Genomic DNA, 27107 nt, shown 5'->3' with positions numbered 1-27107 from the left:
TCTCATCTTTTTTCTTTGTTTTCTAAATGAGAGATTATGATTAGGTCTATATACTACCTTATAATATCAATGGCTCTATAAATACAATTTCTTACTTTACATTATTACTAAACTGCCATATTATACTTCAAGTAAGAATTCTATTATATAACTGAATGAGATTATTAAGTCTTTTTAAATTCGCTATTCGGTTGTAATATTTTATAATTTTTAAATTAGTAGGGTTGCAACTAAATGATAACTACTATTAGGGAAGGGCGAAATATATTAAATTTCCCGCATGCAAGCAGTACTCAGTACTCATTTATAAATTTCGTCTTGAAAGTTATTTCTTTTTATCTTTAAAAAGGATATATACTTCAAACTATAATACATGGCAGAGTAATTTATTTGTCTATATTTATATTGCAAATGTTACGAGCTAAACTATTGGACCAAAACTTAACTAAAGGGATCTCCCAATGTAAAGATAACCCACTTCATATAGGAAAAAATCCAAATTTCAACATTATAAGGCCTAAAGAAGAAGTTATATGCTGTAATTTAGGTAGTTCTATTTGTAATACTTACCCCACACTTTATGAAAAAAAAGGATTAATATGTGAAACTAGAATTGAATGCAACTTTAACCATAATTGTATACATATATCAGGCGTAGGCTATGGAGAGACAGTAGATAAAGAATATCCCAAATCTGTTTCTAATGATACTTTACTATTTTCTAAGACATATTATACGGAGGATAGGCCTATTAGGTCGTGCATATCAAATTTTTCTGTATTTGGCAAATGTATAGTTTATTTAACCGATAAGTACAGAGTTTATGCTATAAGTGATAGTGAAACTGTACAGATCTACATGCCTAATGGTTTTGAACCAGAAAGATTAGCTCCAACTATTGATGGAATAATGATCATCGGTAAATATAAGAAAGGGATTGATAAATATAACTTTTTACCTATTACTAGACACCCAAGACAGCCATTCTGCTCAATAGAGGTGAATATTTCTGATGGCATATTAGAAACCTCAGGGGAATATTTTCTAGCGAAGTCATCGCTTGATATTAGATGGATATCTTCCACTTTACCATTATTAATGGCTTATAGTTACTTCTACAAATGTCATATTCTAATTTTGTACAAATTAACTAAATTCAATACTTTAGGTGATATAGTCTTTTTTGGGAGTGAGGTTTGGAGGGAAAATTCTGAATGTGCCAGCGAAAATCCATGTCTGGCTGATACTGTATATATTATTGAACCTTGGATTGGTCCTAATAGCTTCCTCGTATATATCATACCTCAACTAAAAGAAGCCCGTTTTATAGAATTCAACATAGAAAAGATGAATGGTTTCACTAATTTATGCAATTGCCTACATGAAAATTGCAATTCATGCAATTCTAGTTTGGGTATCCTGAAGGATGTGCATGGAGCTGTAGCTTTAACTTCAACTAGTGATCTGACACAACTTATGCCTTTCAATTCACCAATTTTTAATGGCTTGATATATAAACGGAAAGCCTACCCTTTGTTCAATGCTGAAAAAATATTACCTACTCCAAATTTTCTTCTTGTTCTGAAGGGAAATAACAAATTGGCACTTTATTGTGGGATAACATTCATATGTTATGTAGATATAAGTAACTTCAACAATGGAATATTTAATATTATCCATATTGGAAATGCAGTTGCAGACAGGTTTAGTGTTCTTTTCGAGATACCTAATCATAATATTGCTAATGGGACTTCAGAATTTAAGTCTAATAGGTATCAATTATCAACACTACCACACGATCTTTTGGTAAGGAGTACTCTTTCAATTATATTTGAAGTGGCCAAAGCTTGTTTTTCTACTGAAATCTTAAGAATAATATTATTATGTGACAGCTCACTACAATGGGAAAAGATTTGTTTTACGATACTTGGTGAGCATGTACTCTCTTCTATTAACACATCACTATCAATAAGCCCCCAAGAATCAATAGAATCACCTTCATTTAGTGGTTTGCAGAAAAAGTTAAAATTAGGTAGCAAAATTACTGATAGTTCAACTATGAATGAAGGTAGTGGATGGAAACAAATGATGTCATTTTGGAGAAATTGGATACAAAAAAACTCAATATCCCCATTTCATCGTTCAGAGTTTTCTTCAATGATAGTTAAAAATACAATTCCTCATATGCTTGTTCTACCAAACAATAGTGAATTAAGTGAAAATAATTTGCATGCAGACAGTAGTAATGTCATGTTAATATATTTAATGCATGGATTACTTGAAGAATTTTCTCTATGTCCTGTTGTAGGAATTTTTGAGAATACAGTTCATAGGCTTAGAAATGATCTCCTATTACCAATGTCAATCTCTCTCAGTTTACCAATTTATACAGAATACTATCAGCTAATGGGAAATGGGCTATCAAAAAGAACATGTTCTCAATTAAATAATACAGATAGACTTTATTCTCCCCCAGTTCTAGTGGAAAAAATATATTTAATTTTACATGGGCAAAGGGATTTTCAACATGATGAAGTAGTAGATTTTCTACTTGATATATTTCCCCTCCAAAAGTTCGCAATTAATGTCTATAATCTGGTATTACATAAAAATTCACCTTTAGCGTTGGTTGATTACTTAGTTGCAGAGAATTTCACACCTCGAAATTTCCCACTACTGCACCCACTAATAACATTTCCTATACATCAAACTATAACAAAAATGTCAAAGTCACCTTTACCTTTGAATTTATCAAAAAAAGCATATATTCTACTTGAAAGATATGACTTGATTGTATTGGAACAAAAAAATATGTGCTATAGAGATTATTCTGGAATAGAAAGTGACAGTTATTTAGAATATGATTATGAAATGAAAAGTCTTAATTTGTCAACTGTTGTTCTCCCACATGGTAGAAATACTGTTGATGATCAAAAAAATATGCTAGAGAATCTGCAAAATTATTATGATAATAAATTGGATATAAGGAATAATTCAGTTCTCCAGAAACGTAGTATTAAGGAAATTTGGTTAAATAATCTAAAAGAGTATTGGATGGAAGGGCCCTTTTTATCTATGGAATGGTGTTTTCAGCTATTTTCAAATAATGTTGAATTTTGCAATGTCTTGCAAACTCTCTCATTACAAACAGCACTACCTATCATATTACAACGGTCATCTGGAGCATATCCTATTGATGAAGAATCATGGGATGAATTTCAAAGACAAAGAATAACTGATGCTATCCAGCTAGTATTAACTAATATTTTAGGAAGAAGTTCATGTATCTTTAATGGATCTCCCTGGGATTTTCTTTCTGATCATTTTCGTCGCCAGAGAATAACAAATAAGGTGCATGAAGTTGCATCTAATTCATACTTATATATAGATAATGAAAGATTTAAAGATCTCTGTTCCGATAGTTTATTATGGAATGATTTTCATATCGGCATATCAGACGTTCTTCAAATTAACTCAAGTGGTTTTTCTTCTTGGTACAAACTATCTGTAAATGCTCGCAGAAATTGGATATTGGAACAATTAAAAAATTTAGAAGCTCAATATAGTGTTGCATATTTATCAGGTATATTCTTTGGACTTGGTTTAAGAGGTCTTTTAAATACAGAGAAGTTGAACCTGCAAGTCAAATTTCCACTAATACTTGATAGTAGTGATATCTTCAATTTGTTAGCTAATGATGGTCAAACAATAAGAACATGCTCAATATTACTGGGATCTGCTGTAGCAGCATTAAGAACACAAGATAGAACTCTAACAAGACTTTCACTAATGCATATACCCAGCATACTACCTACTCCTTATACTAAATCATTGCAAATATCAAATATAAACCAGTATGCAGCACTTTTATCACTAGGACTTCTACATGCCCAAAGCAACAATTCCAAGATTATTCAAATATTATATTGTGAACTATTTAGATCAATGTCCGAACTTGATGATCAGTCTTCTATACAACACACAGTATATGCCACATCAGCTGCTATTTCATTAGGTCTGGTAGCCCAAATCGGAAATCAACCATTAGGTCATGGAAATACCTCTAGTACCGTATTAGGAATTACAAAGAAGTTGATACAAGCAATCACAAACTGTGGAGAATATACAAAGTGTCTAAATAACTTTGATACTGGGTTAAAGTCAAAGTACATTGAATATTTACCATATAATTTGCAATCGGAGACTCCAATGGAATTTTTAAACATAGAAATGCCACCAATACTTAAAGATGAAACAAATTCTGCAGTTAATTTTTGCTTCAATGACCTTCAGCAAATCCCTTGCTCAAGTAAAAGCTACTTTAAAGAAAATGTAGATTTCACATGTGTTAATATTCCTGCAATCTTGTCACTTGCAGTGATGCACATTAAAAGTGCTAACCAAATGATTTCGTCAGAACTTCCAATCCCATATGATAAACCTGATTATTTAACTAATTTTAGACCTGAAATACTGATATTTTTGATGATGGCTAAAATTGTAATTGAGTGGGATACATCTGATAATCCAGATTTTGAATATATAAGGAAATTTATACCGCGCTATTTATGGTTTCTTCCCCCAGATAAGATGTATCCCTGTCCAATTTTCCATAAAAACAGAGAATATAACAGAGATATAGTTAATCCAAGTTTGATTAATTGTGTTTCTAGAGGTTCTCTTGATTGGATACATTGCATACAATGTCGATCAGCAATGCTTGCGGGTGTTATATGGGGGTTAGGGATAGTATATTCGGGTACCAGGAATCAATACATTAAATCTTCAATGAAATTAATACTTGGATACCTGGAAAATATACCAATGCTGCAGATACCCTTAAATATAGCATCAACAATACGTGATGAATATACATGTAGTCTACATGTTACAATTGACCGCTGGTCACGTGACTTATGCATCAGGACATCACTTACTAGCTTGTCTCTTTGTTTTTCTGGGAGTGGTGATAGTTATGTGTATAGCCAAATCGAATTTTTCCGTACAGAACTCTTGCAGTCCGCTCAACTTTTATGGACTAGCTCAACTGCAATATCTGCACATAGTATTTATACAATACCTTCAATGGAACATGTTTATAGTCAACTAACAGCATATAATAATGCACTGGGATTTCTGTATTTGTCTGCTGGACACCTCTCATTTAAAAATAGTGATGCACTAAATTCATCATTTTTACTTCTTGCTTCGTATCCTATCTACGCTAGAGACCCATCTGATATATCAACACCTGGAACTATTTTTCAACCTCTAAGGTTCCTATATGCAATTGCAGCACAAGATGGTAATTGTGCTATTATTCCCAAATGTTTTGAAGAATCTTCAGAGCTACTAGATTTACCCCTGTATTGTAGCTCAAATTTTAAAAATAAACAATTACAGCACTTCATCCCAATTCAAGTTGAAGCATCAAAGATGAATTCCAAGAGCTACTGGATTTTACCCGATATTTTGCCTTCTATAGATACTATCAAAAAAGTAACTATTTTAGGGACCAATTATTACTCTTTAGAAATAGATTTTGAGAAGATTGAATGTAATAACAAATTTATTCATTTATTGAAGAATGGAGTATTACCAGTACAACTTAGACCTGGGAGCCAACCTTATACATGGTATGATGCAAACTATATTATTTTGCAAACTAAGAATTATGAAATACCATCTACATTATGGTATTCAAGAGGAGTATCTGCACCTGGGAAGCTTGATATTGAAATATTCACTAATAAACACTTGGAAAAATTTGCAAAAAATATTAGATTAGATGGATATATCTTTAAACTGAAAAAAGTAGACAGTAGACTAAATTATTTGGAATCTGCAAATGAGGATGGCAATCTAAACTACAAACATATCTTACCAATTAATGAAACATTTACAATGGACTCAGTTTTAGATATGTATATAAATAATTTATTAGAAAATTTAAAATTCCAGCTATCTGAATGTGGAATTAAGAGCTCACTTTTTTCACCTCATACTGTAAAACTACTCAGAATAATACTCTTACTTGAGAAGAGGGTCAAATATGTTCTTTTAGTTTCATTATATATATCTGAGTTCTTTAAGTCGCAAGCTAAGACATTGGTACGCTGTATTCGCCATTATTACAACCTTGTTAATTCTGTAATTGCTCCCTCTTACGAAGAGAGGAATATATTTAGGCTATTTCTCTTATTTCATAGCTTACCAGTACCTTCTTATTTCATGAATATTGCTAATATTATTCTTTGCAACTTAGAAACTGCAGATTCTCCGCAAGATAGTTCAAAGGAAGAATTTGATTTTCTGATACCTTCGCTAATGCTATCATTTCCTACAACTTCTTCTCTAGGGATTCAAATTTTAAGGACTATAATTGTCGACATGTATTATACAAGATCGAGAATTCAAACGGGAGTATCGACTGCAAGGAAGTTCCATACAAAATCAGAGTTATATGCTTTACTAAGCGCATAAAGTGAAGCATATCTATGAAAAGTATTGGAATTACTTAGAATGAAGTTTTATATTCCATTACCTAAAGTATTTTGGCTCCTTAAACATGTATTAATATATTATTATATTAATAACTTAAATACATAACTCATTAGTCATTAGAAAAAAGAAAAGTTTAGTGTCCTCTTTTTATGCATGATATGGCGCCCACTTTCTCGAAGTGGGCTTAGGGATCTCTAGACAAACATTTTAAAACTAAACAATTGAGGTGTATTACTATACAAGGAAGTAAAATGCAATCTAATATAAAGATACCCTATTTGATTTTAACTGCAATACTATGTACATTATCAAAGGCTTCAACTATAAAATCTTTAATAGACTCTGATAGTAATATACTAATGGTGAAACATAATGGATTATTGAATCTGAATGTACAAGATCCAGTTGATTGTGAATATACGGATTTCAAGTGGTCAAACTGTATTTGTGATAAATTAGTAATAATTGGAACTAGAGAGTTAGTAGGAAACTCGTCTATAGGCTGCAGGGAACATGTAACTACAATAGAATTACCATGTGATGAAGTAGCATGTGGGCAGAAGCTTCTACACACCTCCAATGGTATTGCCTGTCCATCACTAGCAAATGTTGATGGTTCTTGTGATGAAAGTCAGGATTATATAACTCAAGTAAAGGCTAAGTCATATGAAGCTTGTAATTCGTTCTGTAATACGATAATAAATTGTTCTTACTTTGTCCTTGATTTAGATAACTCCATTTGCAAATTATATACTGGATCGAGAGTTTGTGGTTCTACAAATACAGGACGTGTAACTGGTCTTTATGGTTTTGACAAAATGTCATGTACACAGTGTTTAGTTGGAACTTGGTCCTCCTTCTCACCTTGTGTAGAGTCACAATATTCCATCTCTAAAACTGGTATTTGTGGAGAGATGAATAGGACAAGACTTGTAGCAGGAGGTAATGTTATGGAGTGCCCATATAGTAGTGAAACATGGACTTGCTCACTAGTGAACTCTTCACCTTGTAAACCAACAAATTCAGAAATAAATGATACTGTCATACTCAAGTCTCTAGGTGAAAGTAGTCAATATACCGGGGAGTCTAAAGTTAATGAGGGATTATCTAATAGATTATTTAAAATAATAGAAATTTCGTTAATCTTTGCGGGTGCTATAACTGCTCTTATTATATTCTTACCATTATCACTAGTTTTCCCTAAAATTGGAGTTTTCTTTTATGGAAAAAAACTTTACTGTATTCTTTCAGGCAAACAACTTGAGACTATACATTCAGCAGATGGTTCTGAAACTACTAATCAAGATGTTAATGAAGAAAAGTGGGAAGAAGATGATGATTTAGACGTTGAGTATGAAACAGAGTTCACAATTGATGAAGACAGGCACTGAGTTCACTTTTTTTAAAAAAAAAATTACTTTTACTTTATAGTACACTAGTAATATACACATGAAGTTTATAATATATAAGTATTAATTTAAGGCTGCGAATATAACTATTGCAGTGTCATAATTATCGCTTTAATCTTTTCTTAAAAGCTCTTTTTTTTGAACTAAGACGGGTTACTATCCTTGATGATTGAGATGAGTCGGAATAATTAGAATTTGATTTGCAGGAGTTTCCACTTTCTTCTGAAAAGTATTCAGGGCTTCTTTTCTGCTGTCTTCTCTTTATGACATATTTACAAGTATTTGCTTCACTATATTTATCCTCTTCTATTTTATTTGAAAAAAGCCCAATGTAAGAAGTCGATTGTGCACAGATCTTTGATTTTTGATATGAGCTTTCATTGGAAGTATTACAAGCACTTTGACTAAACAAAAGTGTAGACTCTGTAGAATTTACAATTTCACCCATAATTTTGTCAATTTGAGTCTGTAAAATATAACGAGGTAATCTCTTTGCTAGAATGAGACGAAGTAGTTCTAGTTCAATATATCTTATTGCTCTAGTTAAAACATTATTATCTTGGTTAAAGTGTTCACAGTTTACTCTTAAAAGTCTTACATCAAATATTAGACTAAGGTCAGATCTGTAATAACTAACTTTAATCCTTTCTATTATATCTTCAATACAAAGAGGTAAGGGTATTTCTCTCCAGTAATAAAGGACCCATTTATCGCTAGAATAGCCTGAAGATGCCTTATCTTGTCGCTTCATAGAATATATTGGTACTGGTTTCATGAATAAATCAACAAGTGAAAATGATGAGCAGTGAGATCCTTGAGAGGCTATCCATGTAAAAATCTTCAGTAGTTCCTTTCTTCGGTCATCTTTATTTTCTATACTTAGTAGTGGATCCTTAAAGTATAGCTCCCATGGATTAACCCATTCATCACTTTCTTCAGTAATATTCATTGGATCAGTAGATAACCATGATATTTTGACCATTTCCCATATAAAATTCTTTTCAATTTGCTTAACAATAGCTTCATGCCAAGAACCATCCACATATAGCCAGCAGGGTGACCCAACCATATTGGTTGTTCTAAATATATCCAAGCTCTTATTTACGCACTGTTCCAGGATTAAATAATCAGGTCCCTGTACAGGTAAGTACCTTATTTGCCAGCTACAATCTTCTGCCAACTCTGTATCTGAATAATTTTGTCTAATTAAGCCAAGCGTTAATATTACTTGAATTTCAGGATCAACAACGTTATAGAATGCATATGATATATTAATAACTTTGCACTTCAAATATGTATTTTTATCAAGAATTAATCTACTTCTCTTGTTATCTTCAATGCAGCTACTCACTTTATTTGTAATAAATTGTTTATAGAAGCTGTCATCCGAAAATAAAGCTGAGTGTCCTATAGGGAAATAGTATATTACATCATTAATTTGCGGTACATAGCACGACCATTTGCAACTATTCAATAACCATGCTCTTCTGCAAATTGACAAGTCATCATTGTTTGCAAAACAGTCCCTTTTTGAGTACCCCTTCTGTTCTTCATCTGCTTTTGATATAATGCACTTTGGACAATAAAATGAATTATATAGACAAATATCAGCCCAATAATGACTTGATTCCCTTGGTGATTGAAAAACAGATGATAAAGAGGGAAAAGAGTGATAGATCATACTGGTGCAGATATAATGATATCGTCTGCTACAACGTTTGTTATTACATTTTATGGATGCTCCATAAGTATGACAAAAATCACAATTAGTTAACAGAATATTATTTTTAAATTGGAGAGAGTTAGTTGCTAAACGAGGTACTGAATTTGGTTCAGTATCTGGCTTGTACAGCTTATATATAATATCAAACATATTTGTATAAATGTACTCTTTATTAGCGAATTCCCAATGTAAGTTAGGCAAGGTAATTAAACATCGGGAATGAATGTAAAAGGGTTTCTGCACTTTATTATTGCTTAATTGATTACTTGAAGTATCAACAAGCTTAATATCTTTTGAATAAATACTGCTCTCAGCAAAAGAGTAATCAAATGGACCTAATATTGAACCCATATCAATGGATCCATTTACACCATGCAATATAGGAGCTGGTATATTAGCTGTAAAGTCTTTACTATATTTGTCCGTTAGATCAAACCCCAAAATACAAGATGTAGATCTTGTGCATAAAATACAAGTGAAATCAGCAGAATGATTAAGTTTAGTACTCTCATAAGGAATCCAGTATGAGTTAATAAGTTCAAGCTTGTAATAGTGGCAGTGGAAAGTATTAGAATTGTCTTCATCAAGTTTAAGGTCTAATCCCAAAGCCTCATCACTTCCAGTTGGTTCTTCAATATTTCTTCTACTTCTTGTTATTCTATATCGTGTTCTTGTCCTTGTTCTTTGCCTTATTTCGTCAAATAAGGAATCTTGCGATGTTATATCTCCCGATCCATATTCATCACTTGATAAAGAAGGTGATGTAGATATTGCCCTATTGTTTGATCTGGTCACATTCCTTATACGACGTCTTCGTGAATATTGTTGAGATAATTCTCTAGTTGTACCACCACTATTCGGTGCAAAATCCTCATCATTAGTATATTGAGACGTTCTACTACTTTCATTTCCTTCACTTTCATAACTTATACTAAAAGTTTCAGCTGCTATTGAATTGTTACTAGGTGACAAGATAGGTAAAACATTGTTGTGCTGATTAAGATTAAGACTTTGGCTTCTGTTTGGCTGAGGAAGTGCCGACCATATATTTCCTGACTGATTTACAATATTTTGCTTCTCTTTTTTTTTGTATGAAATTCTATATTTACATCTCTCTACATAGATATTGGACTCACTAGCCACAGAATCTGAATTTGCCCCTACTAATGGTAAGTTTATAATCATAGGTAATCTATCTGAAATTCTGCTTATTATATTTGGATATTTAAGATCTTCCTTTGTAAAAAGACTTCCTAAAGGAGAAGCTTGAGGTATAGGAGGTTGAATTAGTTCAGGATACATCCTCTTTTTTGCATCAACTATAACTGATCGTTGTAGTAAATAAATTGGTTTTCTAAGATTCGGATCAATAAAACCCCATGTATCATGTTTGTGTACCTCGGAAAAGTCGCTTAAAAAAAATTGTTCGTATAGTGAATATTTGTAAGATTGAAAGATACTTTTAGTACTGGTCTGGTAGTTATTTCCTAAGTAAAAAATTGTATAACAACCATATTTTTGTGAAGCAACAAATCCAATTCCACTAGGAAACCAGCAAGCATTTAAATATGGATTTTTAATATTTAAGTAGTGGTAAACTATATTTGGAGATGATGTAAAAGGCTCTGAGCAACTACTTTTTTCTTCATATGAAGTTTTACTTGTAGTTCTGTTGCGATTCTTAGTATTTTTTGAAATAAAAATTTTGGCATAGTTCATAGCATTGCATATTTTTCTTTGAGATATTATAAATATACTTCCATTGTATGTTATTGCCAAAATAATATGAGGTAGTTTAGGATGAGCTTTGAGACATGCAAAACGAGAATGAGTAGCTGGAAGTACAACATCAACTATTCTACGTCCATTCAGTACTCTTGAGAAAAAAGAAACACAACACTCAACACAGTATACCGAATTCAAATTACGTTGACGTTCTAAGGAACTCTTAGACACAGCCACGTGGGCAATACAAACCATAGAGTCATTACAAACCCACTCAATGCTATCAATTAATTGAGCAACATTTTGCTCACTAGTTTTCTCATTTTCAAAGTTTTGTATAGCCTGTTTCATAGTATTACGTGAGTTACGGAATGGGTTACGCCTATTTACCTCACTATTAGAGTAGTCGGTATTATTGAGCAAATTAGTATAGTCAGAATCATCTTCTGACAACGAACAGTCAGGAGTTGCATTTCTATTGACATTTAAATTAGCTAATCCACTATTTTTGCGTCTAGAATAGGCATTATTTTCTATTCGCTCAGATATATAGGTTTTTAGATTTAGTGATTTAAGAATATTGTATGAAGAGAGAATCCACATAATCACTACTCCATCATCAGAAGCTGTAATTAAGTCGTTAGAATTATTTGCAAATGAAACATCAGGGTGGTCACAATGAATTTGTGGCATATCTTGGATCATATAAATTGATGTTTGATTACTTTCTTCATATGATAAGGATATGCAAAATACTAAGGCATATCCATTTGAATTGTTTATACCTTTAATCTCATAAGTTAATGTAATTGATTCCGAATTTGTGACTTTAATCGATATATTCTTGTGTGTATAATTCGGCAATAAATATGCTCCTACTGAAAAATATATAGAGTTACACCATTCATGTTGTTCAAAATGTGCATAATGATGCATTGGGGTGAGACAAATGTCAAAGGCTCTTGGTATCAAAGGATGGAGATCTATTTTGTATAGAGGGGAAGCCTTATAAAATATTGATGAATTTTGCAAGGGTGCTGAACTACTTAGTAGACAATCTTCCATTTTTATATTAGAAATTAGTTTCGAGATTACTTGTTTTGTCCAATTAGATTGAGATTTATAGTATCTCCAGTGTTGCAAACCATGCTTTATTAAATCAATTACTTTATAGATCGATACAATTGCATTATCTCCCGCAGTTAGAAGTAGTTCTGAGTTGCAGAACGACAAATTATCATTATTTGTTTGATTTCTTGAACAAGCAAATTTTGAAAATGTCATACGATCAGGGTTTTCAATTATAGCTAAGGGTATCCAGTTATTTCCACAAACAAATGTAAGCCAAACATATCCTTTCCCACAGCATGATACTATTAAAGTATTATTTGAGTTAATATCTAAGTCAGTGATGTCTCCCATATGCCTTCTGATAGACAATATTAAATTTCCAGTATTAGTATTCCACAATCTAATTATACCATCGTCACCAGCTGTAATAATACTATTGCCTGTTTTGTCTATTTTGACAATATAGATACTAGCAGACTCTCCACATGTCCCAAATTCCGTATCTTCAATATGTTGATGCCCATATACTGAAAGTAGGGGATAAAAAGATTTCCCAAAATTCTCAAAAAACAAATGAAAATCTTCATGGGATGTCAAATTGTTAATTCCAATCTTTTGTTTATAAAAGTTTGAAGTTGGAAGATCAAATACCTCAGCATTATTTACACTTAAGTACCCATTCAATTTCCTACAAAACTTCCTAAATAAATTGGAGAACTTATCTTTTATACTAATAATACTCTCTAAAGTTACAAAGCCATTATGGTTTGAAGTACAAGCAATTAGAGAAAAGAATTCATCAAGAATTTTTAAGACAACATTTGGACATCTTAAATAAAGCTCCTCTTCTATAGCTACAGTTTCACTGCAATCATAATTTATGTTTATTGGCAATGCAGATTTCTTTAGTAATTCATTATATAATACTGTTGAGGCTTCTTCTAAACCATAATTTTTAAGGATACTACACAGAATGTAGAGTGATTTCAAATACATATTTGCTTACAAGCCCTGTAGGAAAGGGTTTTTGTATTCATCCATTACTATGTTTCTTATTTATTAAAAAATAAATAAATAAAAAGAAAAAAAGCAAAGAAAGAAAGTGATCTTTGGCCTGTATTAAGGCAGGCGGCGGCCATTTTAATAACTTAGACTGCCTGCAAAATAAGCGTGATCAGGCTACTAATACTCTGCTGAAATGAAACTCCATAAATAAACAATGGCTATCTATTAACATAACTCTAACTCTAAAGATATACTCATTGTTTTGAACTAACTATTATGTATATTATACTTTCCATATTATCATATTGACCCCCCTTCCTATAACAATCAAATATTCATTGTATAGAAACCATCTAACATAAGCCTAAATAGGATTAAATATTGATATAATAGCCTCTTTACTTTTTGTTTATATATTTATTAACTCAAAACATTTATTTAATATATTTAGAGAGTACTATATACAAATATATATTTGTAAGAGAATACTTAGCTATACTTTTTAGCCTGCATATCTTTAGTTTTCAAATAGAAAGGAAATAACAAATAGAGATATAATCATCTGTAGTGTGAACCTAACTGAATCTCGAGTGTGGCTATTGTTACATTTTATAGAAAAAGTGTTAGTGTAAAGGATGCATTGTGGGTCCAATTTATAAAGTTTAAGTTTTCTAGGTTTAGTAGTATTATATTGACAAATAACAACACTTATTCAATAATTTAGCTTTTTTCAAATTAAAATTTCAATTTTATAACAATATTTTTATTTTGTTATAGTTTAGATTTTGTTCCTTTTTAACAGCTTAAATTTTTCGAAATAATTAGCAAAATTAGTACATAAATGGATTCGGACTAAGACACCACTCTAAGTTATTTTAAACTATAATAAACCCAAATTTTCAAGAATAAAAATATTCTTCTAACATATTATCACCTATTATATTAATATAGGAGACTTTTACTAAAAATTGAGCACTACGATAAGATTGGAAATTTATAGATGCATACAAAAGTATTAGTTATCCCCTAAGTTATAGTTAATTACATAACTTTATACTTCTGAATATATATTTTGTTTACTTTAAAAGTTCAAAGTCACTTGTTTTTCTTATAAATTGTATTATTAGTGAATTTATATAGCCCAAAAATATTTAACATGACAATTTTTTATAAATGTGAATTCACAGTACCGTTTGTGTAGTAATAGCTTGTACTATGAGAAGTTTGTCTCATTTGTGCAACAATGTTTTTGATTATATACAGGTAAATTGGTATCTAAAGAATTTACATACATCAAGCTCTGTGAGAGGAGAAGAATAATAATTTATTTATTTAAAGTTAACGTCAAGGTTATACTTGATTGGATTAATTTTTATATAGCGATATACAAAGCTTAATATTTCTGATTTTTTTTAAAATCATATCCAAAATAAAGTTTTAAAGAAGTTACTTGCTTTTCATTCAAAGAAAAAATTCAGTTTGTGATCATATATTCAACTCATTTTTGCTTGTTAATTACCGATAATAATATTTTCCTTAATTTAGAAATGGAATCTTAATATTGGTATATTTTTATTTTTTAAGTGTAATTCTTTTCTTTTAATACCCCCGAAGTATATATAAACCTTATTGATATTGTACTGATTCTTTTGAGCATTTCATGAGTATACTTACTATCAAATATTTCAAAATATAGCTTGTATAATAATAAACAATTTATTTGTAAAGCAGTGCTTTCTTATTTTTTGATATCTAATTTAATAAATATCAAGTAAACAATTGTCAATTTCATATCAGCTCTAATATTGCAAAATACTAGAAATTGATTATCCGAACTTCAAAAAATCTGATACTTAAACCTTAAATTCAAATCTTACAGAAAATCTTGAAATTAAATAAAATAGTTTACTATACTTGATTGAACTATACTCTTGTGGGTTTTATTGCCTTATTTTTCATACTATTCTCAATATATTAACTGATAAAAAAAGTATTTAGATTACTTGGATTTTTACAACTATATCAGCTGTAAATATTCTTTTGTGAGAATATTCCTTTGAAGGTATTCTATAAATAATATTAATTTATAGAAGTAGCTAATTTGTAACATGAACAACTATTGAATGAATATTTAATAAATCCATCTATTGATAACTATATACCTTTTTACTAGTAGATTTAAGAATAATGGGAAGTTTGAATTTTTATAAATACTAAGCTGAGTAAAATTTGGCTAATTTTGCTATTTCAGTTTTTTAAACTAACACTAATAGTTGCAAATAAACATGGTTTAGCTGTTCACATAATAAAGTATTAAATATTTCAATTATTAAGATTTTGTGCTCAGCTCCTAATAAATTATTAGAGATGTTATCAAATATCCCCATATTTCACTTCTATATTCTCACTTATTAATTATCTGTACGAAGATACAATCAGTAATCGTTTCAAATTCCAGTACATTACAACCTTCAATATGATGTGAACTATTAATAACAAATACTATCAGCATTAACTTTACACAAAGTAATAATTTAGACAAGTTGAAACCGATATAAAGCTTAATATTTAACTAAGTGAAACTACTTTATAATTTAAGATAACAAGTCCTAATATATTCAATATTTATGGTTTATAATATTCAGTAAGCTTCTAATATTACTTTTTTGAAGTGCTCTATATATGTATCCTATACCCGAACTACTTACTGACTTCGATAAAATCTCTTTTTTCATTTATAGGTATGTAGATTTAATATATGAAAATTTAATCCTTAGAATTTCCTGAAATCTACTTTACATATTAGGACTTGGTGCGTTAGTATTACTGGGAATTTTAGTAAAGAATAGAATTTGAAGATTCTGGTTAAATATAAGACAAAATTTGTAAATTTAAAGTCCTAACAAGCGATGAAAAGCTACTTTTATTTCATATTAGCTCACATCACACTTGATATACCTTTATCTTCTATTATACATCTTTTAATAGTAATAAATGTTTATTTTACAATTACACATTGTTAAAACAAAAATATATAGATTTACATAAAAAAATTAGTTCGGAAATTATACTATACATTCTAAATCTCTCGGTAATCTTAGCAATCAGCAAAAGTACTCTGAAAAATAAATATGCTGATTGTACTTATTAAGTTCTGTACAAATTTCTCGAACTAACTCCCTAGTAAAAAAAATATTCACAATTTTCATTGTGATAATAATTCATAGCATTACATAGTTATCTTCTACATCTTTGCATAGATGAAACTTGTACCTACTTGCTGAAGTACAAATTTTACATCGGAAATTAGTAATATGAAGTTTATTTAGCAGTAACAGACATTGTCCCTTGAGAAACTCCTTGGAAGATGAAGTAGATTTTTTTAGTTAAGGTAAGTTCACTTATTACTACAGAGTTTAGCATTATTTGATAAGTGTCAGTCCCGGTTACCTTCTTCATCTGAGTTATTAATTCATTTCCTAATTTTACAGAAGATGGGAGATCACCAGTTGTTTTCATAACTCCATTGACTGCAACGTAGAATTTATTTGATGTTGTAGCTAGCTGGAATTCTGGTGCATCATACATATTTGAGTATCCGGATATACTGAAGGAGAAAAAATCCTCAGGGACAGTTGATGGAAGGTTAGTAGTTATTGTTAGGTTGTCACTAGCACCTTCCTTAAAACTAACCATACTGCTCTGTGAGCAACTTTTCGAGTCACTTTTAATAACACAAAATGAACTCTTTGTAGCTTTGTAGTTAACTAGCTCAAATGTTGGTATTGGTTGACTTATAGGATTAGCCACCATATATGGTCCAGCTATCAATAGGGGAATTTCTGCAAGTTTTGAATCCTCAAAATAAATAGCAATGCTATTCTCTAGAGCAACTAAATAGAAAGAAATGACTGAACCAACACTCACAGCCCCATTAGGGTATGAGGCATATGTACGAATTGGGCTGACACCACTTTCCAATGAAAAGGAATCACTGCCAAAACGTACATAAGCAATAGATTGGAACCCAGAATTGGAAATTTCAAATGTAGCACTAGGAGATAATACTGCAGAAATTTTGATAGCTTGTCCAACTTGCAATCCACCTTCTATAAATGCAAACTGACTTGAATTACACTGAGTTAGATTATCAAAACTCAAACCGCATACTTCAAATGATAGTACTGAAGTTGTAAATCCTAATACGTATATCAGAAAAAGCAAAAAGTATAAATTTTTCATTTTTGCAACTACTTCTCACTTCAATCTATCACTTCAAATATTCACAAAAATAACTATAAATAACTATAGTAAAGCTATAATTGAGTAATGTCACGCCTTGATTATCATAATCTTCTCTCTGCCTGCATGTTTGTGGTATACGTCTTGTCCGACTTTCATGCACCCTTTACGTAGGTAGTACTAAATATACCGCCCCGTGTACAATATATACTTCTAACTTTCTTTTTATCTTTCTCTTTTCCTTTTTATTGATCTCTTATTTACAAGACAGGTTTAAAAGGTTTATATGTAAGTCTTACATCTTGTAAGTATCTTTTTGTAAAAATAAAACTACTAGTTTATATTACACCTATAGTAATACTCTATAATATAATTATGTTGTATAATATTCAGGTTTTATAATTTTAAGTAATATATTTAGTAGATTTCTCGAAATCACTTTTTTTTAATCCCGATATCTTTCTTTTATTTGCGGTATAAATGCCCATACAATCTCACGAAATATCCTTTTATATTGACACTACCGCCTCTTCATATACACTGTCTTGCAAGTATCGTAGTAAAACACTACATACTTCAATAATGAAATCTAGGAATAGAATCATATGTAATAGGTGGATTCTGTTGTGCTTATATTTGTTTATTTCAATTGGTGTATGTGGAATTGTTGCATCATATACCGCTATACTACCACTACTCCGAAAGGCGTGTATTCTAACCAATTTCTGTCGATGTGATCCTTCATCAACCCAGTACTCAACTAATTGTGAAGATCCAGAAAATTTTGATGCGATTGTATTTGGTACACTGCAAAACTTGAGTAGTTGTAACCCTTTAGGATGCAATATTCAAAACCTGTACCACAATTCAGCGTGGAAGGTAGGACTTAGTACACCACTAATAATTAGTCCAATAGCTGGTACTATTGCAGATATTGTAGGTCCCAGAACACTTGGAGTTCTAGGCTCAATAGTAATTTGTGCCGGCTTGTTAATTTGGATGTTATTAGCAAGTTCTCTATCGGTACATCCACTAGGACCACATCTCCTCAGTACAAGTTGGTTTTTTCTAGGAATTGGGCGTGTTTGTATCTCATATAGCATTGTTTCAATATCTTCTTTGTTCAGTATGCAGTCACTTGTAATTTCTATAATTGGGGGGTTGATCGATGCAGCTATCTTATTACCATTACTTATTGGTCATATCCAAATAAAACTCTCTTCTATAGTTGATGAATACACTGTAACTAGATTGTTTATCTATATATATATAGCAGCTGGTATTCTTTCTTTTATCATCTTACTTTTAACCCTACCAACTGTGACATTTGATAAAATAAAATTTCTGATAAACGAGGAAGAAAGTGACACAGTTGAAAATAAGCTAATTGGTAGTAAGAACATTCTCCAAATAATATATGATAAAGCTCATCTTAAAAAAGAGTGCTGTCACTTAGCTATTAAAGATTTTGAGGCTGGAAAATCTAAATCTGTTGACTTAACACCTAGGCTGAAAATGAACTCCATAAGATCTAAGACAGCTTTCGACATTCCTATTGACTGTTATCTGCAAAATTCATCAGCTATAATGGGTGGCTATAGTGTAGTATGCTCTCTAGCTAATTGCTCAAAAAACATTAATTATATGAGTTGTAATAAAACTTTGCCAACTTTGGGATTACAACCAAAAATTAAGAAAACAAAATTTAGAGAAATATACAATGTTGATCTATATGAGCAGATTTTCAGCTGTGAATATTTCGTCTTCTTAGCATTATTTGTTTTTAATTTTTGGAGAAGTTCAATATTAGTCTCTAAGAGTGAGTATATAGTTTCTTTAGTACTAAGTAGCAATCAGTCAGATGTTTCACTGATTGAAACTTTACCTAGAGTGATGAATATCTATAATAGTATAATGAGTATGGGAAGTATATTTAGTATCTTTTGGGGAGCAGTAGCAACTAGATATGGTGTTAGTTTTATGATTGGTATTCTAACACTGTTGGGATGTTTTGTCCATATAATACTACTTTTCCTCTCACAACTCCCATTTTTCTTTCTTTATATATATTTTGGTACATTTGCAGCTTTAAGATCTTTCATCTTTGGGGCACTTAATTGTTTTATTGGGGATACATTTGGGTTTAAAAATTTCGCTAGACTTGCTGGTACACAAGCTTTTGTTTGTTTTGTCTTTTTCCAAATAATGAACATTACTACATCTAAATATATTGATACGCTTTCATGGGAAAAGATTAATCAACTATTGATAATCATAAATATAATCTTATTGCCTGCACCATTAATATTAAATGCAATGCATAATCTTCGAAGTTAAATATTTCAATGTTTAATCTACTTGTTCAAATAATGTAATCTCAGTTATTTTGCAACCGCGCTGTATTACTGTGACACATTTGTAAGGCATTGATTTTTTTGTTGATATGCAAGAGGCTATTAGTGAAATTAGAGATGATAAAAAAGATGATATAATTAAGCACTGTATATCTGGTGGATTAGCAGGAATATTTGTCGATATGGTATTTTATCCACTAGATACTCTTAAAACAAGAAGACAATCTTATTTTACTTCAAATCATTACCTTCCTTTATATAGATTGAATAGAATTAGAACACTTTACTGTGGGTTTATAACAGCAGTAATTGGTTCATTTTCAGCTTCTGCAACTTTTTTTGGGATATATGAATATATAAACCGATTGATGGGTGGTAAGGAAAGAAGAACTCGAGATATTATCCTTGCATCAGTTATAAGTGAAATATGTTCATCAATTATTAGATACCCCTTTGAAACAATTAAACAAAATGCTCAAGTTATATCTGATACATACTCTCTTCGTCATTTATATAAATTTAAACAAATATTTTTAGGTATACCTAAAGATCTGCTTAGCATATGGCATCTTAGGTCTAAAAGTTATATGATACAATATGGAATATTTGCACTATACATCAGGGATATACCATTTATAGCAATTGAATTAAGTTTATGGGAATATATTAAAGCCTACAGCTTACATCGGGAATTCTATAGTTTGAGTACAATGGCAGGAGCTCTATCAGGTGGGATAGCAGCAGCACTAACAATGCCAATGGATACTTTGAAAACTAGAATATTGACGTCTAAATATCCAATAAATAGGAGTGATCAAGTAATATCTATAATAAAAAGTATATGGAAAGTACATGGAATTAAAGGTTTTTTTAATGGAATGAGCTATAGAATTACTTTGACTTCACTAGGTGGATACTTATATTTAGGTGCATTTGAGACATTCTTAAATAAAATGAGTGTTTAAATTAAGAAGTTATGCTATAAACTAATTAAGACTGTTTATGTTAAGAGCAATATTTGTTAATATTTGCAATTTAAAAGTGCTTACTTAAATACTTATTTTACTCTGTAATATCTGGTATAGCTAGTATATTGTGAAACTGATTTTCACCAAGCATGGCTATAAATATCAGTGAATACATTGCTAAGTTACTAAAATATGATTTCCAGTTTATATTGCTAAGGATTTGTTTTACATCTATATCAGTTCTACATAGTCCACAATGAGTATCAGTTTGACATCTCTGAATTATTGATATGAATGTAATAGGTGAAACTAAGGAAGCTGAAAAGTGGCATATCACAAATTTCAAACTTTGAAGTGCATTACTGGTTTCATTATTTGACTTTTCTAATTTATTTGTTTCATTTTCTGTTATTTTATAACCTTTCTCATCAAAAAGTTTATATTTAACCTTTGAAAGCAATTTCATGGATAACAAATTGACTGTATCTTCAATAAATTTTGAAGCAAGATGTGTTGAAATTCCATTCCATAGTGAAAGTAAACCATGTTCTGATTTAGTAGAAAGGCATATCAGTGAAAGGATGCTTTTAGTAGGTGTAGATAGATAATTAGTAATATTACCAGGTATAACTTGGCAATCTTCCATCTTACTTAAGCTACCTCCAAGTACTTTAAGACTTGGTTCATCAAATATAGTTTGTTGTGAAGCTATAGTGAGGCAAGGGTATGCTAGTATTTCAGCAATATATTTTGGAAAATAATATATAGAGTATGTCCCAATTATTTTAGATATTTTACTACTATTTGAATATTCCTCTAAGTATACCATGTGCTTTTTAATCCAATCCCTTAGAAATACATAAATGAGTGAGGGAATATAGCCCCTGTATAAACCCCAGAATCCTTCATGGTTATATATTGCCTTCAATAATTTATAACTAGAAATTACATTAGCTGGGTTGAGGGAAAGTGCCAATTTTTCATTTGAAAGTATATCATTAATTTCTGAATTATAAGAGTCCTTCCTAAACTTGTTTCCTTTATTCATATAAGGCCGACATGCCACACGAAGTTGAGCAGCATAAAGTGGATAAGATATGAAATATGATGGTGGAGAGTACTTGCATATTTTATTCTTAAAGTCGCACCACTTTTCAGGCAGCTCGGTAGATAAGATATTCATTGATTTGAATATCTAAATCATAGCTTTAAAGGCGGTTGTATCTACAGAATATTAAAACCTTAATATTGTAAAGCGTGACTTTTTATTTCGATATATTCTAACTTTAATCTGAAATATCGAAGTTAAATGCCAGTACTCACTTTAGTACATAAAGACATATATTGTCTATTGACTTAAATATTTTAATGCTACTTTTTTTTTATATTCACAACAAATTTTCTACTTTCAAAAAGTACTTTCAAATTATTTTTTTTTTTATCTTAAATAATCTACTACATATATAGTAATTAGACTATTTTATTTTAAGGGATTTAATTATTTTTTTTTAAATAGTGGAACTCTTTTTTTTAATACTAAATATATGTATATAACATGAATGTGCAGATTAGCTATTGTTTAAAGAAAGAAAACTAGCAAGTGATTTTTATTGGAGATACTGGTCAAAGAAAATTACTTATTTGAATTCTGTATTAATTCAATTATATAAACAATCCCAATATATACTTTCATATTTCTTTAATTAATTCTGAATAAATTGGATATTTTTAATTATAACCTCTAATAATATATCTAATGAAAAAAAAAAAATACATTATATTGTATCAGTTTGTAGCAGTTTTTTTTTTTTTTAAATCAGAATTATTAAATAATTTTTTTTAGATATATATATTACTATTTATAGTAAATAATATACTACAAGATAACTTTGAAAGTATAAATAGTAGACATATGCAATGAAATATTGATTTTTCGTGTTTATAATAAAGTAAATTTAGAAGATCTAATCATTCCTTTGAAGGTAAATTGGCAGCAAACAAGAAGTATTAATGAAGTATCAAAGTAATATCTCTGCAATGAAATATTTAATTTGAAAGCATAGTATTCACAAATATAAAGTTGTCTTCTAGTAGACTATTTGATTAAGTTACCTTAAATATTAAAACTATCTTCTGACTCTAATTTTCCTCAAAATAGACATATTTCTAGATCATAAGGTCATCTCTTCCGAGTCTTATTCTACTAAATTTCTGATCCAGTGATATTCCAATATTTTATTTATTTTGCAGTATCAATAACACATAATAGATACTATTGCAATTCAGGGAAATACTCCTTAAAGTAAAACTTTAACCGCTGTATATTACAAATTGAAGTCTAAATATATTGAAATATTTCTGTTTATACTTTTTTTTTGTGATACTGATCTACTTATGGATTTAATTAGACTCCATGGTAGAAAAACTTTGTTATATTTTCTAAAGAGTGTGTATGAATCATGCAATGGGGATAGCCTACCTTGCCATATATTTGTGGAGCCATCTATTTCATCACTCCTGAGTTTTACCATAGATACTGCAGATTTAAATGATCTTGGATTTAAAAATATACATACACTGAGTAATGGATTGAACTTTACGGATCTAATATATTCAATTATTTGTGATATACCTTTTGAATCTCAAAATAATGATTCTAAAATACAAACAATAGTTTGCATATATATATGTCGTCCATCTTTTGAATATGTAAAGATTTTATCTAACTATCTTATAACATTTCAAAATTCCATTCAACGTATTCATTTAAATTTAACTATTTCAATTAGAAATATTATAGGTTTTATTCCATCTTATACAATTTCAGCTCTTCAAATGCTCCATAAACTTATTACACCATATCATATCATACCAGAATGCTATTCCATACACGTATACTGGGTACCAATAGATGAAAATACACTGTCTATGGAGTATAGAAATATTTTTGTTGATTATCACCTTTACAAAGAAGAGACGTCACTTCAATTAGCTGCAAACAGCTTATATTGGTTGCTTAATTATACAAATTCTTTAACAGCTCGTATATATGCCATAGGATCTGCTGCTGCTTCTCTTTTAAATTATTTTTATGAAGTTAATGAAGCAAAAACAACAATTAGAAATGATTATAAACCATTTACTTGGTCTAACTTATTTGATGTTTCGAATGTTGACTCTACACAAAAAGTAGTCTTGCCAAAAAAAAATGTTCTTGAGACTGCTATTCCAATAAAATATTCATTTTGTACTAAATCAGTAGTGCCTGTTACTAGCTATGAAAGTGGATATAACAATAAGCTGGATGAATGCCCATTAAGTTTTGATCAAGTAATCATATTAGATAGAAGATGTGACATGTATACTCTTATGGCAACTCCTTTTGCCTATCATGCACTTTTAGACTTCACATTTGGTGTTCAAAAAACTTATGTAGAAATCCCTACAAATAAGGTAGCTCATGAAAATATTAGATCGAATTCATGGAAATTAGCTTTAGCTGGGGATACTCTCTTTCCTTCTCTCAAAGATCTGCGCTTAAAGGAAGTTGGAATATATTTACACAAAAAAGCACATGAATTACAATCTCTTTATCAAGAAAAGGATGGTCTAAGAGATATTGCAGAAATAGGGGAATTTGTGCGCAAACTAAAAGGAAAACAGAGTGAGCAAGGGACTCTAGCAAATCATGTAAATGTTGCAACATTCCTCAATGATTACTATACAAAAAACTATCTATCAGTAAAACGTCTTGAACTTGAAGACTCAATAATGGCCAATTCACTCATTAATTCTTCAGTTCCTGGTGTTGTAAGGGATATCAGTAATCGCCTTGGTGAAGCTCTTTCAGTTGGGTCCCAAGTAGAAGGTCCTTTAGAATCATTGATAGATCAAAAGGGAATTGAAATAAATGAGGTATATAGAATTTTATGTTTAGCATGTTTAGTTGAAGGTGGTTTCAAAAACAAGATGCAATTTGAAAGAATAAAAAAGCAAATTATTCGAGTTTTCGGTTTCCAAGAGCTGAGTCGACTCAACTTTTTGGCTACTCTAGGACTTTTAAAATATGAGGCAAATAAATTTTATTCATGGTCTATATTGAAAAAGAATCTCCGATTACTTATGAATGAGAAAGAGTCAGAAAACGATATTAGCTGTGTATATAGTGGTTATGCACCAGCAAGTGTAAGGCTTGTTGAGCTATTATGTAGTGAGTCTAATAAACCAGTAAGTGTAATGGAAGATAGTATTAAGGAAATTTTAGATAATATATGGGGGCCTTGTGTGGAAGTTAGATGTAATGAAGTTAATTTTAAACCACAATCATGTCTTGTAATTTTTGTTGGTGGTGTTACTCTTGGGGAAGTTACATGTCTAAGAAAATTACAATTTCTTATAGGGAAAGAGATATATATTGGAGCAACAGAAATATTTAATCATAAAATATTATTTGATTCTTTGAAAGCATATAGAACATGTTGAAGTGAGCCTCCAATAATACAAAATATTCCCTATTACACTGGCGGGCTTTTACTTTTAAATGCAAAGGCTGAATTTTTTAGGCAATTCCTTGCGACTATTAATTACTTATAAATAACCCTACACTAATGGATGAAACCTTAAATATATCTATTCCAGGTTTTGTGTTAGATGAAGGTAAGTTACAAAAAAATACCCGAATATTTATAACTAATTAAAATTGTATATTACAGGTATCCAAAAAAATGAAATATTAAAAAAGGTTCGAAACTATTGTGGTTGGAGACAAGATACTTTCCCAGGTTCCCAACCAGTTTCACTGAACCAACAAAAGCTTGAATCTTGTATTGGTAGAAATACATATGTTGCTTGTGAAAAAACTGATGGTATTCGCCTATTACTTTATGCAGCTAGTCGACGGGTTTTCTTAATTGATCGTAATCAACAAGTAAATGTTGTTAATATGACTTTGCCAAGTACCTATTGGTTTACAATAGTAAGTATCCAAGAGCACTTCATAAATAATAATGAGACTTCTGTAACAGAAAATGATAATACAAAAGATCTTAACTTTTCTTCTTTAAATAAAGAATTGGTTAATTTAAATCCAAATAATGAGCAACATATGACATATTTTCAACAGAATACCTTATTGGATGGAGAATTAGTTAAGGATACATTTTCTATTGACGACCAAAAATTAACAATTTTAAGATATTTGGTATATGATTGCATTTCAATTGAAAGAGATGAGACTATAAAATTACTACCACTTTTGGAAAGGTTAAAAAATGCTTATTTAAAGGTGATTAAACCAAAAATATTATATGACAGAATAATAAAAAAATTTTTTGGTGAAATGAAACAAATTAAAAGTGACCCATTTGAAATATATATTAAGGATTTTTTTGAAGTTACCGATGTGCCTGCTATTTTAAACTTCTCAAAACGTCTACCTCATTTATCAGATGGAATTATATTTACCCCTCTTCACCTGCCTTACATTCCTGGAACCTGTCCACAACTACTAAAATGGAAACCACCACACTTGAATACTGCTGATTTTGCTGCTATGTTTTACTCTGAATCAGATGAATATGATTCCCCTATATTTTTGGAATTGTTAGTTGGAATACGTGGTGTTAGAGCTAGTGTTAATTGCTTTTGTGCTCCAGTGGGTCCTTTGTATCAATATCTAATAGATGAATTTAGAGTTTATAGAACATCTGGTCAAATACTTGAATGCTTCTATGATCCAAATGTTGTCTATTACAAACCTACAAAGACTCACAATGGTGCAATTGCTTGGGGTGAACCATTAATTGCAGTACAAGGTGGATGGGTAGTAGAGAGAATTAGAACGGATAAAAATACTCCAAATGATATAAATACAGTAAATAGAGTTTTTGAATCTATAAGAGATGGAATTAGCAGTGATGTTCTTATTAATACAATAAATTTGTATCACAAGAGTGGGAAGAAGTCTGTTGCAGAATACTGTAATCTACCAGATTTCGTCAAAAAGTTTCAATCGAGTTTATTAAGAGAGAATTAGGAGATTATTTTACTTTATAAATGTTATATTTCGTTCAATTTATATACTATAAATCAAGAACCAAATATTTTA

The 27107-nt window shown here is 30.4% G+C and overlaps 9 protein-coding genes across 9 annotated transcripts, besides 11 other annotated features; 6 read left to right on the top strand and 3 right to left on the bottom strand.

Annotated features, from left to right (window-relative positions):
• Window positions 1–194: 194 nt before the first annotated feature.
• Window positions 195–218: a sequence feature (AT_rich).
• A 193-nt stretch (window positions 219–411) lies between these two features.
• Window positions 412–6483, top strand: CMU_007570 (uncharacterized protein; the record flags this gene model as incomplete). The annotated part of the gene is made up of 1 exon (XM_002140580.1): window positions 412–6483. One exon carries the CDS (start codon window positions 412–414, stop codon window positions 6481–6483), a length of 6072 nt encoding a protein of 2023 aa, XP_002140616.1.
• Window positions 5926–5957: a sequence feature (AT_rich).
• Window positions 6484–6571: 88 nt separating the features above from the next.
• Window positions 6572–6604: a sequence feature (AT_rich).
• Window positions 6605–6755: 151 nt separating this feature from the next.
• Window positions 6756–7895, top strand: CMU_007560 (uncharacterized protein; the record flags this gene model as incomplete). The annotated part of the gene is made up of 1 exon (XM_002140579.1): window positions 6756–7895. The coding sequence occupies one exon, from the start codon at window positions 6756–6758 to the stop codon at window positions 7893–7895; it is 1140 nt and encodes a 379-aa protein (XP_002140615.1).
• Window positions 7896–8016: 121 nt separating this feature from the next.
• CMU_007550 (uncharacterized protein) lies at window positions 8017–13428 on the bottom strand (the record flags this gene model as incomplete). The annotated part of the gene is made up of 1 exon (XM_002140578.1): window positions 8017–13428. One exon carries the CDS (start codon window positions 13426–13428, stop codon window positions 8017–8019), a length of 5412 nt encoding a protein of 1803 aa, XP_002140614.1.
• Window positions 13429–13484: 56 nt separating this feature from the next.
• Window positions 13485–13521: a sequence feature (AT_rich).
• Window positions 13522–13845: 324 nt separating this feature from the next.
• Window positions 13846–13887: a sequence feature (AT_rich).
• Window positions 13888–14169: 282 nt separating this feature from the next.
• Window positions 14170–14207: a sequence feature (AT_rich).
• A 545-nt stretch (window positions 14208–14752) lies between these two features.
• Window positions 14753–14774: a sequence feature (AT_rich).
• Window positions 14775–15505: 731 nt separating this feature from the next.
• Window positions 15506–15526: a sequence feature (AT_rich).
• A 1232-nt stretch (window positions 15527–16758) lies between these two features.
• Window positions 16759–17679, bottom strand: CMU_007540 (uncharacterized protein; the record flags this gene model as incomplete). Its single annotated transcript, XM_002140577.1, has 1 exon — window positions 16759–17679. One exon carries the CDS (start codon window positions 17677–17679, stop codon window positions 16759–16761), a length of 921 nt encoding a protein of 306 aa, XP_002140613.1.
• Window positions 17680–18261: 582 nt separating this feature from the next.
• CMU_007530 (uncharacterized protein) lies at window positions 18262–20016 on the top strand (the record flags this gene model as incomplete). The annotated part of the gene is made up of 1 exon (XM_002140576.1): window positions 18262–20016. One exon carries the CDS (start codon window positions 18262–18264, stop codon window positions 20014–20016), a length of 1755 nt encoding a protein of 584 aa, XP_002140612.1.
• Window positions 20017–20122: 106 nt separating this feature from the next.
• Window positions 20123–20998, top strand: CMU_007520 (carrier protein, putative; the record flags this gene model as incomplete). Its single annotated transcript, XM_002140575.1, has 1 exon — window positions 20123–20998. The coding sequence occupies one exon, from the start codon at window positions 20123–20125 to the stop codon at window positions 20996–20998; it is 876 nt and encodes a 291-aa protein (XP_002140611.1).
• Window positions 20541–20569: a sequence feature (AT_rich).
• Window positions 20999–21095: 97 nt separating the features above from the next.
• CMU_007510 (uncharacterized protein) lies at window positions 21096–22184 on the bottom strand (the record flags this gene model as incomplete). The annotated part of the gene is made up of 1 exon (XM_002140574.1): window positions 21096–22184. The coding sequence occupies one exon, from the start codon at window positions 22182–22184 to the stop codon at window positions 21096–21098; it is 1089 nt and encodes a 362-aa protein (XP_002140610.1).
• A 240-nt stretch (window positions 22185–22424) lies between these two features.
• Window positions 22425–22516: a sequence feature (AT_rich).
• Window positions 22517–22800: 284 nt separating this feature from the next.
• Window positions 22801–22877: a sequence feature (AT_rich).
• A 518-nt stretch (window positions 22878–23395) lies between these two features.
• Window positions 23396–25483, top strand: CMU_007500 (Sec1 family protein; the record flags this gene model as incomplete). The annotated part of the gene is made up of 1 exon (XM_002140573.1): window positions 23396–25483. One exon carries the CDS (start codon window positions 23396–23398, stop codon window positions 25481–25483), a length of 2088 nt encoding a protein of 695 aa, XP_002140609.1.
• A 125-nt stretch (window positions 25484–25608) lies between these two features.
• Window positions 25609–27035, top strand: CMU_007490 (mRNA capping enzyme, putative; the record flags this gene model as incomplete). The annotated part of the gene is made up of 2 exons (XM_002140572.1): window positions 25609–25657; window positions 25714–27035. The coding sequence occupies 2 exons, from the start codon at window positions 25609–25611 to the stop codon at window positions 27033–27035; spliced, it is 1371 nt and encodes a 456-aa protein (XP_002140608.1).
• Window positions 27036–27107: the final 72 nt, after the last annotated feature.

The sequence above is a fragment of the Cryptosporidium muris genome, genomic scaffold, assembly GCF_000006515.1.
Source record: "Cryptosporidium muris RN66 scf_1106632373431 genomic scaffold, whole genome shotgun sequence".
Lineage (NCBI taxonomy): Eukaryota > Apicomplexa > Conoidasida > Eucoccidiorida > Cryptosporidiidae > Cryptosporidium > Cryptosporidium muris.
Note: the sequence above shows the minus strand (reverse complement) of the source record. Positions and strands in the feature narration are given on the sequence as shown.